Source organism: Brachionichthys hirsutus, chromosome 3 (assembly GCF_040956055.1).
Source record: "Brachionichthys hirsutus isolate HB-005 chromosome 3, CSIRO-AGI_Bhir_v1, whole genome shotgun sequence".
Lineage (NCBI taxonomy): Eukaryota > Metazoa > Chordata > Actinopteri > Lophiiformes > Brachionichthyidae > Brachionichthys > Brachionichthys hirsutus.
Window position 1 is genome coordinate 11,367,219 of NC_090899.1, and position 16,766 is coordinate 11,383,984.

The window sequence follows — 16,766 nt, forward strand, 5'->3', positions numbered from 1 at the left end:
GTGTCGTAAAGATTATTCCTCTCAATGATTTCCTGTCACTGGAAGCATTCAATTCCATGATGTAAGTATAAGTAACGTCACAATACAAGAAATACTTATCATGAATACTGTGTTGAAGACAATGTTTAGGAAAATAGCTTCATGCTTATGCAGGAGGAACAGCAGCATCACTTTAAGGCTTCTCGTGTGAGTGGAGGAACGCAGAACGGAACAGATGTCGCAACTCCGCTGCTGATAAACAAAGCCACGTGCTGCAGTCACGTGTCCGCAGTGGGCGGGGCTCGAGCATTTCCGGGTTCTGAGCGGAGGGTATAAGACGGAGCTGCGCGGTGGCGACAGTTAGAGGTAAAACCTACAGGACGAGCATCTCAACGAGGGAATAAACGTCGCTGCGGTCGCTTTAATCTGACGTCATCGCAGCGGGGATGCCTTTCCTCGGACAGGACTGGAGGTCGCCGGGTCAGAGCTGGGTGAAGACCGAGGAGGGCTGGAAGAAGACGACGGCCGAGGACAAAAACAACAATGTCTCCGTGGAGAGGTCGGTCTTTAAGCCCCCCCCCCCCCCCCCCGTTTTCAGGTCGCGCGACGTGCCTTTGTAGTCTGAGACGCACAGACTACAAAGGGAGACATTAGGCCGACGCACGCGCGCGGCGCGTTCCTCTTCCTGGAAGAAGAGCTAAAGCTAAAAATAAATAATCTCACAACGTCTGTTGGTCCATCACGCAAAGTCTCCGCCGGAGGCCCAGACACGCGTTTTTGTTTTGACGCTGTCTGCGTCAAACGTCGCTGACGTCACAGAAGCTCGTGATGATGCGGCCTTTGTTGTGCGAGTGGGATGAAAGCAGGCCTGAACATGACATTTGGACGCTTGTGTTTCTGCAGCTTCTGCAAACCCGAGGATGAGGACCTGCTGCTGTCTCTCAGCTACGACGACGTGGCTGCCAAGAAGAGGAAGAAGGACCTGCTGAACATCAACAACAACAACAACGACAACAGCAAGGTCCCCTGTGAGTGGACGGCAGAGCCGCGCCGTCTGGTTGTTGTTGTTTCATGTGTGGGGGTTAGAAATCACGTAATAACACACCGAAGTTTGGGTTCTGGGGGGGTTGTGTAGCATTTGAGTGGGGGACGTTTTCACTCGTAACATTCACACAGTATCGTTTCATGAAGTCCTTCTCAATAATAATTTAATCTGTGATAATCATTATAATTAATATGAATATTCTGATCTGCAGACTTCTACATGGAAAAGTGGATTTATGTTCATAAAGGAAGCACCAAAGAGGTAACGAACCGGCTCGCGTCACGTTTACTGATATAAACCTGCTGCTGCAGCCATGATAATGACGTTCTTCCAGCGCCACGGTTACTGTACGCTGGGGGAGGCCTTCAACCGGCTGGACTTCTGCAGCGCCATCAAGGACACGAGGAGATTTAACTACGTCGTCAAAGTGAGTCCCCCCCCCCCGGCTTCGCTTCCACTTTCTTTCTTTGCTAGCGGCGGAGAAAGGGTTAAAGTTAGAAGGCGTGCAGACTTCCCCCCGCCCCTTAGCGACGCTCTGCAGACGAGGGTTCGTGATGAAGCTTGACGTCATGGGAGGCGTATTTAAACACGATTTATGAAACCTTTTGGCAGCGCTGCTGTTCAGAGTCGATCCCTGTTCCTGGGGCCGACTGTTCACTTTGTTGATGCGCCGGATTGGCCCGAAACACATCCCATAATATCCATAGTATTTACACGAGAGATGCCAAACGTAACCATAAATGCATAAATAAAGAGGTTGCTACCGAGCGTCGCTACAACGGCATGAACAGCAGCTCTCCCACATGTGCTTCCATGTGAGGAGGGGGAGGAGGAGGAGGAGGAGGAAGGGGGGCTGACAGCTGTGCGGTGAGGTGTGACCACCAGACGGTTTATGAAACTTGATCTGGTGTTTGTCGGGTGATTCAATCCCCCTGACGCACGCACACACACACACACACACACACACACGCACTATTGTGCCAGACATTTTGAGTTTGAGTCTGCAGCTCTTTCCTCCTCCTCCTTCCTGTCCCGCTGGCGTCCTAATCAATGGAGGGAGTTACCGGTTCAGGCTCGGTAACAAACAGACACACCAATTTCCTGTTTCAGTGGAACAGCGACGAGGTAGCAGAACAAAGTTTCTCGCCGTGTCGTTGTCTGTGGGCGCAAACACAAATGACGTTGATGTATTGCGCAATTAAAAATATTCCTGAGGCATCAGGACGCAGAATAATCTGGTGTTCCACCAGCAGTCTAACTTTTAGGACTCGTAACTTTCCAACGGTCTGCCGTTTGTTTCTGCCTCTGATGGTTTGGGATGACCTTTTATCAGGCAACAAGTTCAGCGTGGCGTGTTGAGACAAAAGAACGATAAAGCTGTAACACAAGCGTCCCGTCTGGACACGGCGTCCCGTCTGGACACGGCGTCCCGTCTGGACGCGGCGTCTCATAGGGACGCGGCGTCTCGTCTGGACGCGGCGTCCCGGCTCACTGGTTGGGTCTGATCCATTTAACGCCGTCTGAGTTACACAGATCAGGTTCGCTCACAAAGAGACGACGAGTCGTCCTCTTGTTTCTCAGCGCAGACAAATTGAGGTTCCTTCGAGGACACGGGAACCTTGAAGGACTGGAGTATAGCGGCGCACACGCACAGGAGCGAGGAGATGCAAAGTGGAGGCTAAAAGTAGGCGTGGAAAAACGCATTGTTCTACACCACAGAAGAGAGGAACGCTTAATGAGCAGCTAAGAGAAGGGCGTGGGATTTAAGGGTTTAGGAATGGGGCTGGAAAAGGGGGGCCAAGAAGGAAGCTTAAAATGTGGTTTTAAAAACGACGTGGGTTTTAGGATGTGAGGAGGAAGTGATTTAGTTCAGGTTTGAGAACCCTAAAGGTGCCAGAACTTGACTTTTCATTCTGGCGTTTGGCTGAAGAGACTCGGGAGGTTCCGTTTGTAGCTCACATTTTAATTTTACCCGCAAGAGATTAGAAGTATGCGATGAGGAACGTTCTTTGAACTGCCCTGCTGGCGTAGCCAAACATCCCCTCCAGACTTTCTGCTGCATGCCAGACATGCCGCCCTGGAAGCAGCTTTTCCTTTTTGTCCACCAGCATGACGCGCGCACACACACACACACACACACAAGCACGCATCTACAAAGTTAAACTCACTCAAAGGATGTCCAGTGATTCATCTAATCCACACGTCGAGAGTTAAATGATAAAGGTTTGCTTGCTCAGAGGGTGTTGGCGGATTGTCCACCTTTCCAATAACGCCTTCCTCTAAACAGGAAGAAAGAGGAACGCTATTCCATGTTTGTTGGGTGCAGCGTCCGCCTCTAGAGGAACGGTCCCCTGGAGCAGCACCAAACTATTCTTTCTTTCTTCAAGGCACCATTTATTGTCAGGAGAGCAAGTGTCTTCCTTAGAGCGCAGCATCCCAAACGTTGGTTGACGTGGCAACGGAACAGAGTCAACAGTTGATGGGGTGTCGTTTCCGTTTCTTCCTCTGCTCTAGCTTCTGGAGCTTATCGCCAAGTCCCAGCTGCCCTCGCTCAGCGGCGTGGCACAGAAGAACTTCATGAATATTCTGGAGCGAGTGGTTCAGAAAGGTGAGCCCCCGTCATGCCCCCCCCCCCCTCGGTCTGTCCTTTGTGTGGCAGACGTGACCTCAACATTCACAGAAATCCCTGAACGCTAAAGAAATAATATTCAGGAAGGAGATTTCTGGCTTTTCTTTTAGATAAAAGTGCTGATAATAATCGAATAAAGGTAAAGCCTCCCTTCAGTTGAGGCCAATCTAAAGGTGGCCGGGGGGGGGGGGGGGGGGGGGGGGGGGGGGGGGGGGGGGGGGGGGGGGGGGGGGGCACCAGACTCCTCTCAGGCTCAGTGTAAACTAAATGTTCCCTCTGCTAAACAGACATTCTGGATGTTTAGGTGTGCTGAAGCGTGTTGATCTTTTATTATTCACTGAGTCCAACCATTTAAAAACCTTTTGCTTTAATGATGTGCTTTTTTTTTTGATGAGTCATGATAAATCTCTGCTTGGCTGTGCGCCTGGTAGCTACTAACCCGTGTCACTGCCGCGCCCAGGCTTTAGAACTGCACTCCAGGCCGTGAGTGGAGGAAATAAGATCAGTCGGTGTAACGTCTCCTCCTCAGTTCTCGACGACCAGCAGAATGTCCGTCCCATCAAGGAGCTTCTGCAGACGCTCTACGTCTCGCTGTGCGGCCTCGTTCAGGGAATGGGCAAGTCCGTCCTGGTGGGGAACATCAACATCTGGGTGCGCCGCATGGAGAACATCATTCAGTGGCAGCAGAAGCTGGACAGCATCCAGATCAACAGAGTAAGCCCCGCCTCCACAGAGCGGCTCACAGCAGCGATCGATGGAACTCAACAAGGGCGTGACGTGTACCTCGTTTCCTCAGCCCGTGTCCACAGGCATGAATCTGACTGACCTGCCGGCCAGCCTGCAGCTGAACGTCATGCAGCGTCTGTCAGACGGGAGGGACCTGGTCAGCCTGGGCCACGTGTGTCCCGAGTTGGGGGCCCTCGCTGAGGACCGGCTCCTGTGGAAGAGTCTGTGCCAGTACCACTTCACTGACCGACAGGCACGTAGGCCAAAGGGAACGCATGGGGGCTTTTTAAAAGAACGTCCTCTCTGGGCCGTGTTTTGACGTTCGCGTTTTCCCTCTTCAGATCAGGAAGCGCCTGATGGTGTCGGACAAAGGTCACCTGGAGTGGAAGAAGATGTACTTTAAGTTGAGCCGCTGCTATCCTCACAGAGAGCAGTACAGTGCGACCCTGCACTTCTGCACACACTGCCACATCCTGTTCTGGAAGGTGCCGTGTTTTTCTGCTGCTCCGTGTTTAATCGAAGCGACCGTGAGACTAAAGTTTCACCACAAGTGAAGCTGCAGCTGGCAACGCGCTGATGTTGGTCGTTTCTGTTGTGCTTTTTTCCTGCAGGAAACGAACCATCCGTGCACGGCCAACAACCCCGAAGGTTGCACCGTGTCCCTCTCCCCTCAAGACTTCATCAACCTTTTCAAATTTTGACCCCCTCCTCCCTCAAAAGAATCCAAATGAACTGGCTGTACATACTGTACATACAATTGTATCATATTGTTTTGTGTAATGGCACAATAAACTTGTGGCTGCGTATTTTAGTTGAGGTACGACCTGGGGGGGGGGGGGGGGGGGGGGGGCTCAGGCGGCGGGACAATTATGCAATCGTGTTTTGAGAAGGTGCAGAGCCTCCTGGAAGAGTTTACTGTTGAGAAGTGGACGTGAGAGGAAAGACGAAGTGTTGAAGTTGTTTTGTTTGGAAGAGAAGAGGGCAGCGTCGAAAAGGAACAAAGGAGTTTCATCTTATTTTAACGTGTATTATTATTGTTTTTCTTGCATCACGTCAAGATAAACTTGCCCTTGGATGTTTTCTTTTGTATTTCCTGTTTGTAAAATGAGGTGCGGGGTGGCAGTGTGTCAGATGACCCTTCTGTTCTGTTCTGTTCTGTTTGGGGCTCCCTGCAGAACTAAGGGGATGATGAATGTAAGCAAAAGAGTCCGTACTCGTTCATTTGGTTCCGTGACGATTTGATATGTTGACACACGGCGGTGTTTTCTATTTATCTTTGTTTTTCACTTTTCTAAAGATTTGATATTGCATTTTTTTTATTGTTGCTATAGCAACAGCACCTCAGTGCAGTTGATGTTCATGTAACAGCGTGTGTGCCTTATCAACAGCAACAAATAGCAGCTTAATCCTTGCTTGCATCAGGAGTTGAGAATATTGCAGGTTTATAATTTTAAAGAAATGTCTGATTTAGAGGAGAGTGCAATTTGAGCGAACCTTGAATCTCTGAATGATTCCCCCTTTCTGCGGCCTCCTGCATGATTTCTATCGCAAACAACCCAGATGATTTGCATTATTAGATTTGAAGGAATATTGGGATAAAGGTTAAATTTGACCCACGCTTTCCTTTATCGCTGCTCAGACGGTGTGGATTTGTGTACATGCTAAATGCAATGCGTTCTGGTCATGTTCTGTTAAATAAAAGTACATTTACGGCTGTATTCGTGGCCTCCAGGTACTTTAAGTCCTAAATCCTTGATGTGACTTTCATAACACACACACTCGACAGTAGGTTAAAGCTACGAGGCTTCCGTAGCTGCAAACTGCTCTGTACATTTGATTTTATATGGCAAACCTGCGCTCTCTACTGGTAAATACATGAACTGCAAGTCAACATTTTTGGGGCGGGGGGCGCTGCTGGTCCAGTCCGTTTCTTATCCGTCACTTCAACAATAAGCTATCGATGTCCGGACATGGGGGGTTATTTATTTTCTATATTACTGGAGCAGGGAATTGAAACAACCTTTTGATTATAAAATAATCTGAATTGTTCTAATAAAAATAATGAAACAAATTTCATTTCATTTTCTAACCGCTTAACCCGCTATCGGGTCGCGGGCCAAGCTGGAGCCAATCCCAGCAGTCAATGGGCGAGAGGCGGGGGACACCCTGGACAAGCCGCCAGTTCATCGCAGGGCAATGAAACAAATTATATTCTTAAAAGAAAAGCACCTCAAATGGGAAACATTAACAAGCCCAGAATACAAGTGTAACCAAACCAGCAAACAAACTGCAGGGCATTGGTTCTCAGTATGTTCCCTCCGGAGTAATCTGATCAACAATAAATGCTCTCACACAGATCAAGTGCAATTGGTCGGCTGTTTTAATTGATCCAGTAGAACAACAGTTGAAGTTAAAATCAACAAAGTCCATCTCATTTTTCTCAGATATTATAAACTACTCATCAACTGCTGCTTACACAATGGCGTTAAAATAAATATTTCTATAAATATTACGTCTCAGTTAGTCATCTAACCAAGACATATCATTTAGCACTCATGAGTGAGTGCATCCAGTGCAGAATAGCACATTCAGCTATACGGCCTGCTGGTCAGGGTGTGTCGGTAGCGGTTACGGAGTAGATTAACAATTACGGTGCAGAATGTTCTAAACTGATAAAGGCATGAACGCATATCAGAGCTTTAACACACAGGCGTGAAGTCCATAGTAACGCATGTTCACTGCGCTGATCACACAAGCTGCAAGTCCACGTTTACTTCATGCAGCCGGTTTCACCTCTAAAGGCTCCAGCGTGTTGTCGCTGTGGCAGCAGGATAAGGCAATGTTTACGGCACATTCCCATCGATATGGATTAGCTGAATTCCCGTCGACCTGGAGCTGCGTTAGCAATACCCTTCTCAGCGACTTCATTTTCTATCTCGTCTTTACGCCACTGCATTCCTCCTTGACTATTTTGGCACCCGTAAAAAACATCGGCATCGGTAACAACTTTAGATTTGAACTCCTGCTCTCAGAGCTGCCAGTGTCATCGCACCACACTTTGTGTGTGAGAGCCGCCCTCGTCTTCATTTCTTCTGCTAATATATGGCATGACAGCAAATGAAAATACAACCAAAAATGTCCGGTAGGTTTATGATATTGATGCGGCAGCAGCCTTGAATATGAAACCTTCTGTTCATCCAGCAGAGCAGCTTGTTTGTCCCGTCCCGTCCCGGTGTCTCTTAGGTAGCAGTGTGTATAATCGGTTAGTGAGTACTGGTTGAGCAGTGAGACACATCTTGCAGAAAGGGACTCGCCACTCTTCAGTCCATCTGGAACACTCTTTGCTAATCAGCTTTGGCAGCATTTCAATGTAAAGCACCAAATGCAGTAGATCCGGGGATGCAGAGAATCCTCCAGTAGTTTATGAGGTGTGGCCTGTGTACACAAACAAATACGCCCTCAGACTACATAACAAAATACATGCAGATAATATCATGAAAGCATCTTTGGAGCGAGGAAGCAAAACGCGTTACATGCTTACAAATATCTTGTAACGGAGACAGACAAAGTTGCAAAGGAAAGAAAGGAAGCGTTTACCAGACTTAGTAAATGTCACAGTGAGGTACGCTCTCGCTTTCAGAATTCTGAATAATCCATTCAATTGCATCCCAACCCTAAAGATTCAGACGGAGAGAATGACAGATTAACAGCGAGACCAAGGTCATTCACAGAAAAAGAAAGGATCCCTCAGAATTATAGATCTGTTTACTGAACTGTCCAAATCGTCCCTTTGAACAGGAGAGAGCTCCAGATAGAGGACATGAAAAGCAGTCCTCACCAGCACCTTTAATGTGCTGCAGCTCAGACTGCATGCACAAGAGGAAAGAGTGCATGAAGATGAATGCAGCGTGTTTCTATCGCGTCACCTTGCTAGCATTAGCCGACATTCTCCTGACCATCAGCCCCTCGAGATAGCTGCTGAGACTCATCCCCTTGACTGTGATGATGGCCTCCTGGGTCAGGACAGTGCTGAGGAGCAGGGGAGGGAGAGAGCATGATGGCCGGGAGGCCGGAAGCAGCGAGAACACAGTACCTGTGCCAAAATGAATTGTACTTGCATGTCAGGGTTGTCTGCGTGCGGCCGGTAAACAAGCCTCTCGTCTACTGAAATCAGGTTCGTGAGCGTGATCTGGAAGGTCAAATTAATTCAAACATTTTTGGGGGGAAGATGCACCAAAATGAGACGCAGGCAAAACAAATAATTTACAGTCACTATTACGATGGTATTTCCTGAGGATGACGTTCAAAATGCACGATGACACACTCCATTCCTCAGCAGTTTGATTTGAGATGGGCTCAGCGTTCACTTACATTCGTGGAGCAAAGCTCCATCTTCCTCTTCTCGGGGTCAACGACAGAATGTTCCTTCACGTACGTCTGCGTGTGGGTGGCACCAAGAATCTACAACGAGAAGGAGGCAAGAGATGAGCATCAATATCGCGCGCGTGTGTGTGTGTGTGTGTGCGTGTGTGTGTGAGGGCGTGTGTGCGTGTGCATGTGTGTGTGTAGGTGTGTGTGCATGTGTGTGTGTGCGTGTGTGTGTGTGTGTGAGACATACCGCGCGCACCACAGCTGGGAGCCCCCACTCTGTGCTCAGGAGTCTGTGGCTGTGCAGGCGTCCCTCCCCGTCCAGGCTGCGGTCCAGCACGTCCACCCCCACCACGCTGGGATTCATGGGGTTGGGGTACTTCTTCATGGCGGCCTTGATCACCGTCTCCCACGGGTACCTGCACAACGAAGAACGATGAAGTAAAGTGCCCGTGACTGAACCCTGGTGTTAAATGCTCATCATTACACCAGATGTCAAGTCATGGAGCTCCACCAACCCACCCGAAGGCATGCTCCGTGCTCCAAATCTTCATTTTGATTTTGATTTTTAAAGGCGATGGAGATCTTATCGTCTGTGTTTCACCGGACCATGCTCAGTGGAGGAGCTGGTCGGAGGACGGGCCTGCGTGATGGACCCGTCCGTGGAGTGGGTTAGGGGAGCGCATCACGCAGCGGCCCTTCCGGAGCGACGGCGCAGTGGACGCCGCTGAATCTCCGGGTAGCAAGAACAGGCAGAAAAAAGATCAAATGTGTCGATAAGCATCAAACAACGAGCCCAGGACGAGACAGGAGAGGAGCCGGTGCACCGGCAGAGCCACCAGACGTCGAGCTGGACGGTCTGAGATGAGCTGTTCCGGTTTCACATTTCACAATAAAATCGTCTACCCCTGGACGTTTTTCTTTTGCTTCAACTATCTATTCCGAGGATTGCTGGGGAGTTAGGCGTTATAGAGGTTATAGAATATGAACTAATCAAGTCAGTAAGTAGTGAACTTTACTGCGTGACCTCCAAATTTGATACATTTATAAGTGTCTGAATGATTTCTTCTTAACTAATGAGACATGTATTTATTTTTATTAAGTCCTAAATGCACCATGAAGTAATACGCTATACTCTCTTATAGCTTTTTCCACGGTGAGACTCACTATTAGTGTTTTTAGCCCAGCACTGTCTAGTCTGCCCGGAAAATGACCTTTGACAATAAGAGACGCTGTAATACACCATTATTTTGAAGGCACAAGAACTGCTTCCGGTCCTCCGCTCGTGACTACTTGATGGAGCCGCTGTACCTCCGCCGCATCCGCCTCCAGTTGTGCGCATGCGCGTAGCATCTTTCCATCATTCCGCTTCAGACAGGCGCTCCATCAAGCTGGCCACACACCGCAAGAGACAAACAGGAAATAGAGTTTTAAAATAAGGCAGATGGAGACTAAATAAGGTGTAAAAACACTCTTTAAAGTTTAAAGGTATCTAAAAGCACACCACTGTGTTCATCCGGACATTAGTTACATCTTTAGTTAATAAAGATCATATTAATTTAATTGGTGACAAACATTGCCAAATTAAACAAGACCAAAAGTATTCTGAAGGACACAAACTAAGTAATGTTTTACACCATCAGTAAGTGTGTCCGCTATAATTATTGACTACAGCACTAATAAATCATCTCATGACATAAACGCAGTGCAGGATGCTCATATTGTCCCTCGTCCATTAACCCAACTCATTTTAAATGTATTTTAATTATGACTGTTGGCATTATTATATTCTAATTCCAACCCATAGAATAGTTGTGTGTATTATTTGTAACATAATGATATGATGCTATATGTTCATTTGACTTCATTATTACCTCATTTTTTAAAAGTGCTTCTTCTAACCATGTAAGACAAAAATGTCAGCTTGATATTTAAAGTTCGGCAAACCTGCTGTAGTTAAACATGTGTAATCAAAAGCTTCCGAAAACAGGCAATAGTGGCAGGGTTAGAACGTCGAAGAAACCAACCAAGTTCCCAAGGAACCAAGGTCCAAGGACGGAACCCGTCTCAATGCCTTTCATCTGAACAGCCAAAATAAAATAAAAAATCAAGTATATGACCAAACTTGACAAAGTGAAAATTATCAGAAAAGTCGCACCAGGTTTTTGATCTCTCAAAAATAAATATTTCAATAAAGAGCAGCTGTGTGAAACATTATTCAACTTGTTTTCTGCTGTTGCTGCGTGGTGCTTTTATTTCGAAGGTTCGAGGCGGAAGTGTGAAGTTGTTCTCTGCTGCCTCGGTGGGGGGTCTGAGGGAGGGAGACGCTGAGGCAGACGCGCCGTGGAGGCTCGAGTTTGGTCCCATAAAGACAAATTCGTGCAATCTCCGCTGATTCAGCATCAGTTCCTTTCACACTGGAGGCGGACTAATCAATAAACCTGCAGGGGGGGGGACTTTAATGCCGGAATAACGCACTCCGGGTGACCTTGCATCGGATGTCATTTTAAACGGATTTTTTTTCTAATCACCGACACGGTAAGGCATTAAGCATCAGCATCAGCATCAGCATCCATGATCCATCCCATAACGTCCCTCTCGACGCGATGCGCTGCTGCATGCTGGCTGCGCTCTTGATGGTATCTCTGCGTCCCCGTCATCAGGGTGGGTTATCGATGCCAATCGGGAACGACTGAGGCTTTTTCTCTTATTGGCTGCAGCTCATTGCAGCCCATGAAGGCCGGGCTGCATGCCGCATTCTGCAGAACGCAAATTCACCATCTTGAAGAACCTCATGAGGGAAATCTGCGTTAGGTTGTTTAGAAGTCTAACACAGATCGTTATTCACACTGAGAGGATTTATTCTATTTGATCAGAGCAGGTTTGCGGAGAGCGTGCGGTGCTGGAGACGCTGCAGCGGTGTGTGTTTGTGTGTGTGTAGGGGGGGGGGGGGGGTCATATGTATGGGTTATAATCACCATGTGCCTGATCGCTCGCAGCCTGTCTGGCACTTATAGGGGCCACAACCCGCGTAATAGTGAGGGACGAGGAATCCCCTCTCACCTGCCGCCGGCCTGTTTTTGCAGCCTGTGTGCGCCATGCAGCCTGATGTGGCTCATCACGGCCTCATGGGGCGACAAAGTCCCGGCCTGCTGGTCCGGGTTTGTTTCTTCTTGTAGGGCTTCGACATAGTTGAAAGATTAGTTCATACAAAACTATTTAAAAAAGAAGAAGATATTTTTTTTGGCGTAGTTTAAAGATAAAGATAAAAGATAATGCATAGTTACTGCATTATGGCTATTATTATTATTTAAGTTATTATTAATTACTATTATATGTGATGCGTGTGTGTGAATATGTGTGTATATATATGTATATATATATATATATATGTATATATGTATATGTTTGTGTGTGCATGTATTCGGCGTTGTTTTATCATTTTTATTCTTTGTTGTTTACATGATTGAAATAAATAAATAAATAATTGTTTGTAGGAGGATCTGCTGTATCTAAATGAAGTATAGAGTTCAGAGGCCGTCTGAAATCTGCGTCTTTAATTCCAGGTCAAGGACTACAGCCATGGAGATCGTCATGCATTTCATTAATGACACCATCGAATTCTACAAATGGACCTTAACTATTGCAGGTAATAATACTTTTCACCATGTCACAGACAGCACAAGAGACATCCGTCGAGATAAATTACACTTTTAAGAGATTAGATGCACTATATATTTGTGTGTTAATGGGCACATTTTCCTCCAGTTAAATAATAAGGCATACACAACCCCTGCATCATCATGGCTTTGATTTAGATTTACTCGTTATATTCATTTAGTGACACACATTATAATGGATACAGTGTCTTTTAAGCAAATTTCTCACTCACATGTAAACCTCTGAATGCAGAATATGTACCATTAAGCGGTGTCTAAGGCAGACAGACTTATAGACAGGTCACCTCTGGACACAATCTGCCATATTCTAACCGAACCCTATTCAGCAGCTGTTTTGACCTGCACTCTCCTTTAAGTAAACGCTGAACCAACACTGCGTCAGTGTAATATGTACATTAACGCCATGAGGACATCTGTCCCATAGACAAGCGGGTGGAGAAATGGCCTCTGATGGACAACCCCCTGCCCACGCTGGCCGTCAGCACCTCCTACCTGCTGTTCCTCTGGCTGGGACCCAAATACATGAAGAACCGAGAACCCTTCCAGCTCCGCAAAACCCTTATTGTTTACAACTTCAGCATGGTCTTTCTCAACTTCTTCATCTTTAAAGAGGTAGGTCGCTATAGAGACTGCATGTGTGAAGCTTGCAGGAAGACGGTTAAAAGGGATTCTTCTCCCAAACCAAACCGATCCATCCAGATGAATAACTTACGGCTGTAGTTTTGGCCCCTGGGTTTAAACTATCATTGTATTTCTATCCCTCTCTGTCCCTCACAGTGTGGTTCTACTTTTACCCATTTTTTTTAAATCTGTCATTTCATAATGCTGCTCTCTGGTTCTCCTCAGCTGTTTATGGCAGCACGGGCGGCGAGCTACAGTTACATTTGTCAATCGGTCAACTATTCAGTTGACCCCAACGAAGTCAGGGTGAGTATATGGAGGTCCCAGACACACACACACACAGAAACACACATGCTCACAGAAACATGTATTAAATTACATTTCACAGTATTTAAAACAGTGGTTTGAACCTCAGCTATAACGTAACTTTCTTTCATATGATCTCCAGTGCTTACTTGCACGCCTCCAGTTGACTCAGAATGTTGCTGCTCGTCTTCTGACCGGAGCGTAAAAGGGATCGCCGTTCTTCACTGGCTGCTTGTGCAATTCAGAATTCAATTCAAGATTCTCTTGTTTGTCTTCGAATCACTGAATGGTCTTGCCCCCTCATACCTCTCTGAGCTTCTTCATCCCTACATCCTCGGTCTACACCTCAGGTCGGCATATCAGTTGCTGCTCGAGGTCGAAGTTCAGAGGGGACAGAGCATTCTCTGTTGCTGCGTCAACATTGTGGAATGACTTACCGCTGCTCGGCAGGCAATCTCCTTCTCTGTCCACCTTTAAACGAGACTGAAAACCAACTTTTATTCGTTGGCATTCCAGATGGCCTGAGACTGTGGCCTTGCTGGTCCTTTTCTGCTCCCCTGTTATTCATATGTTCTACTTATTTCGTTTTTTTAATATACACATTTAATATACACGTGTACAGCACTTTGTTTTAATTACAGTAGATTTAAAGTGCGTTACAAATACAGTTGAGTTGAGTTTGTGTGTGTTTGGATGATTCAATAAAGTCATTTCTCTGTCTGATGCAGGTGGCAGGAGCTCTGTGGTGGTATTTCATCTCCAAGGGCATCGAGTATCTGGACACAGTCTTTTTCATCCTGAGGAAAAAATTTAACCAAGTGACTTTCTTGCACGTCTACCACCACTGCTCCATGTTCACGCTCTGGTGGATCGGCATCAAATGGGTGGCAGGAGGCCAGTGTGAGTAGCTCTTGCTGTGGGAACTTACAGCACTATGTACAGTTTAAACAAATACAATCTTTAACCTCCTATCCTGTAAATATCCACTTGATTGGTGATTTCACATTTCCCAGGGATCCACTGGCTTCCATTTATTTTCCAGCATGGATGTTAACAGATCCAGGGTCAAACACATCAGTCAAACTTTCATTGATTATTTATTTTGCTCATGATATTGAAATCCTTTCTCAATGATCATTTTTGTGATTATGAGCCTTTCAGGTGTCAGTATCTAAAGATTACCTTTATGGTCTGTTCTAACATTATCAACTGAGTAATTTTCTGAGTAATTCCTTGATAATCTCTCTGTGCTAGGAACACTGTTAACGAAGGGCATTTATGATTTCTATTCCTTTTATTTACAGCATTCTTTGGTGCACACATGAATGCAGCAATCCACGTCTTGATGTACCTCTATTATGGCCTGGCCTCCTGCGGGCCCAAGATCCAAAAGTACCTGTGGTGGAAGAAGTACCTGACCATCATCCAGATGGTGAGCTATCATATTACAACAGGGCTAATTATCTTTGCCAGGCAAGCGGCTGTGTGTGTGTGTGTGTGTGTGTGGATCATGCTGTGTAACTGCGCCTGCCGGGAGTTAATCTCTCATACTACTGGACTAAATACTTTTGTGCACATTTATGAATACCTCTTCAAACAGAGAATTGATATCTACCCTCCCTGGTGTTTTGGATCTTGCACATTGTTTCTCTTTCATTTTTTCTACTGCCATGCAGACATATCGGCCCAACCACATGACCTCACACACATTCGGTGTTTAGAAACATGTTTACTCTGAATCTCTAACTGGAATGAAAAATTCCGAGTCATTTTCAAAAAGCATGAAACTACTAGAAAAGCAAGCAGCTCTGAGAGCACAGACCTCCACCAAGCAGCTCATTCCCCTCATAGTTAGATTTACACCGTCCACATGGTGATCTGGATCATCACCAAAAGGTTCTAAATTGTTCTTGGTATCATTAGACACCAACCAAGAAAAGTAAAAGTGAATCAGAGTATTTTTAACTGATTTTTGAATCTGTAAATTGGGTTTTCAATGTTAAAATGTAATATTTTTCCTGACCACATTCTGGATCCGATCCAGATGAAATTCAGTGCTAAGATAGAGATCCCTACCCTACATGACTGTGTCAAATTCCTTAAGCATCGGTCAATAATCAACCGAGATATTGAGGAACACATTTTGAAGCTCCATTGACTGCAATGTTACCGAAAATTTCAAAGTGATCCAGAATCCAGGATCTGGTCTGGATCATCACCTACATTTAATAATCGGTTTCGGGTAAGACTCCCAAAATGTCATCAATATCCATCTGTAACTTTTTGAGTTAGACAGACAGACGGACAGATAGAGAAACAAACCAACCTCCTCAGCGGAGGTAATTACTTCATGTTAAAATGTGCTGTTGTCTCTTCAGGTCCAGTTTCATGTCACCATCGGCCACACAGCCCTCTCCCTCTATGTCAACTGTGATTTCCCCCACTGGATGCACTACTCTCTCATCTGCTATGCCATCACCTTCATCATCCTCTTCGGCAACTTCTATTACCAGACCTACCGCCGCCAGCAGCCCAGGCGCGACACCTCCGTCTCCTCCAAAGCAGGCAAGGCCCTCTCTAACGGGACCTTCAATGGGCTGAGCAAGGCTGCCAACGGAGCACTGGTGATGGGGAGCAAAGAGGAGAAGCCCCAGGAGAATTCCGGCAGGAGAAAGCGGAAAGGAAGGGCTAAAAGGGATTAGAGGAATGAGAGTGAGAGCTGTAGAGGTGAGGCAGGGCTTTGCTTTGGTTCTAGGTTGATAGCGTTCAAACTTGTAAGACTTAATTTCAGGAGGATTAAGATGGATGCTTTAAGGTGTGATGTGTTTATTTAAGCCATTATCTGAGATGATGTAAGTAAAACATAAAACAGATTTTTGTTTTAGGTTCAGAGAAGATAATTCTGTATGTGGGAGAAGAGTCAAAGGACTGGCATAAGGCGAATACAGCGGTGTGTGGTACAGGTAGATCACAAGGTTCCTTCTCTTTATTGTGGTTCCACGTATTAAAGATGTGATTCAAAAAGTGACTTTCAGCCCCCAAACCATGTTAATTTGACTGGGGGGGCTCATCAGGCCTGACTGGCAGGCTAAAAAAGCTAAATTAAATGTACCCGAGCTTCTACGCACATTGCTATTAGTGGTCAGTGCTGTATTGAAAAGGGAATACACATCATAAAACAGAGACACCCATGCTAGTTTATCATTGCCGGTCACCTTTGCAGGGGAAGTGGCGACACTGTTGTCCTATTTTTAGTCATTATCATTGGTAAGAGAGATTTACGTTTACAGGCACATCTACAGTTATGCACTTATTTTTACGTTTGTTCTTATTTCAATTCGTGGACTTATCTGTCACTCACCGTTGAGCTTTCACTCCATGAGCACATGTAGTTCTAAAGAGGGGAAATAAA

The 16,766-nt window shown here is 46.2% G+C and overlaps 3 protein-coding genes across 3 annotated transcripts; 2 read left to right on the forward strand and 1 right to left on the reverse strand.

Annotated features, from left to right (window-relative positions):
- The first annotated feature begins 340 nt into the window (after nt 1–340).
- fbxo32 (F-box protein 32) lies at nt 341–6,097 on the forward strand. Its single transcript, XM_068756781.1, has 9 exons — nt 341–538; nt 883–1,007; nt 1,236–1,285; nt 1,359–1,451; nt 3,539–3,632; nt 4,183–4,367; nt 4,450–4,632; nt 4,721–4,864; nt 4,991–6,097. The coding sequence occupies exons 1-9, from the start codon at nt 426–428 to the stop codon at nt 5,078–5,080; spliced, it is 1,077 nt and encodes a 358-aa protein (XP_068612882.1). The 5' UTR covers nt 341–425; the 3' UTR covers nt 5,081–6,097.
- A 1,633-nt stretch (nt 6,098–7,730) lies between these two features.
- On the reverse strand, nt 7,731–9,301 carry prelid3a (PRELI domain containing 3A). Its single transcript, XM_068756804.1, has 7 exons — nt 9,270–9,301; nt 8,998–9,166; nt 8,751–8,840; nt 8,498–8,568; nt 8,306–8,408; nt 7,977–8,053; nt 7,731–7,814 (listed from the first exon to the last, which is right to left on the reverse strand). The coding sequence occupies exons 1-6, from the start codon at nt 9,299–9,301 to the stop codon at nt 7,982–7,984; spliced, it is 537 nt and encodes a 178-aa protein (XP_068612905.1). The 3' UTR covers nt 7,731–7,814; nt 7,977–7,981.
- Nucleotides 9,302–12,329: 3,028 nt separating this feature from the next.
- elovl4a (ELOVL fatty acid elongase 4a) lies at nt 12,330–16,139 on the forward strand. The gene is made up of 6 exons (XM_068756793.1): nt 12,330–12,396; nt 12,852–13,039; nt 13,274–13,354; nt 14,083–14,254; nt 14,659–14,786; nt 15,733–16,139. The coding sequence occupies exons 1-6, from the start codon at nt 12,330–12,332 to the stop codon at nt 16,054–16,056; spliced, it is 960 nt and encodes a 319-aa protein (XP_068612894.1). The 3' UTR covers nt 16,057–16,139.
- Nucleotides 16,140–16,766: the final 627 nt, after the last annotated feature.

Bases quoted from the DNA above. Each gene is read 5' to 3' on its own strand.
- fbxo32 (XM_068756781.1), top strand. From the start codon at position 426: ATGCCTTTCCTCGGACAGGACTGGAGGTCGCCGGGTCAGAGCTGGGTG. The intron at 1,286-1,358 runs GTAACGAACCGG...ACGTTCTTCCAG, and splicing joins ATAAAGGAAGCACCAAAGAG to CGCCACGGTTACTGTACGCT. The intron at 4,633-4,720 runs GCACGTAGGCCA...TTCCCTCTTCAG, and splicing joins ACCACTTCACTGACCGACAG to ATCAGGAAGCGCCTGATGGT.
- prelid3a (XM_068756804.1), bottom strand. From the start codon at position 9,301: ATGAAGATTTGGAGCACGGAGCATGCCTTCGG. The intron at 8,841-8,997 runs GTATGTCTCACA...TTCTCGTTGTAG, and splicing joins TCCCAGCTGTGGTGCGCGCG to ATTCTTGGTGCCACCCACAC. The intron at 8,054-8,305 runs GTGACGCGATAG...CTGAATCTTTAG, and splicing joins TGTCGGCTAATGCTAGCAAG to GGTTGGGATGCAATTGAATG.
- elovl4a (XM_068756793.1), top strand. From the start codon at position 12,330: ATGGAGATCGTCATGCATTTCATTAATGACACCATCGAATTCTACAAA. The intron at 13,355-14,082 runs GTGAGTATATGG...TGTCTGATGCAG, and splicing joins TTGACCCCAACGAAGTCAGG to GTGGCAGGAGCTCTGTGGTG. The intron at 14,787-15,732 runs GTGAGCTATCAT...TTGTCTCTTCAG, and splicing joins ACCTGACCATCATCCAGATG to GTCCAGTTTCATGTCACCAT.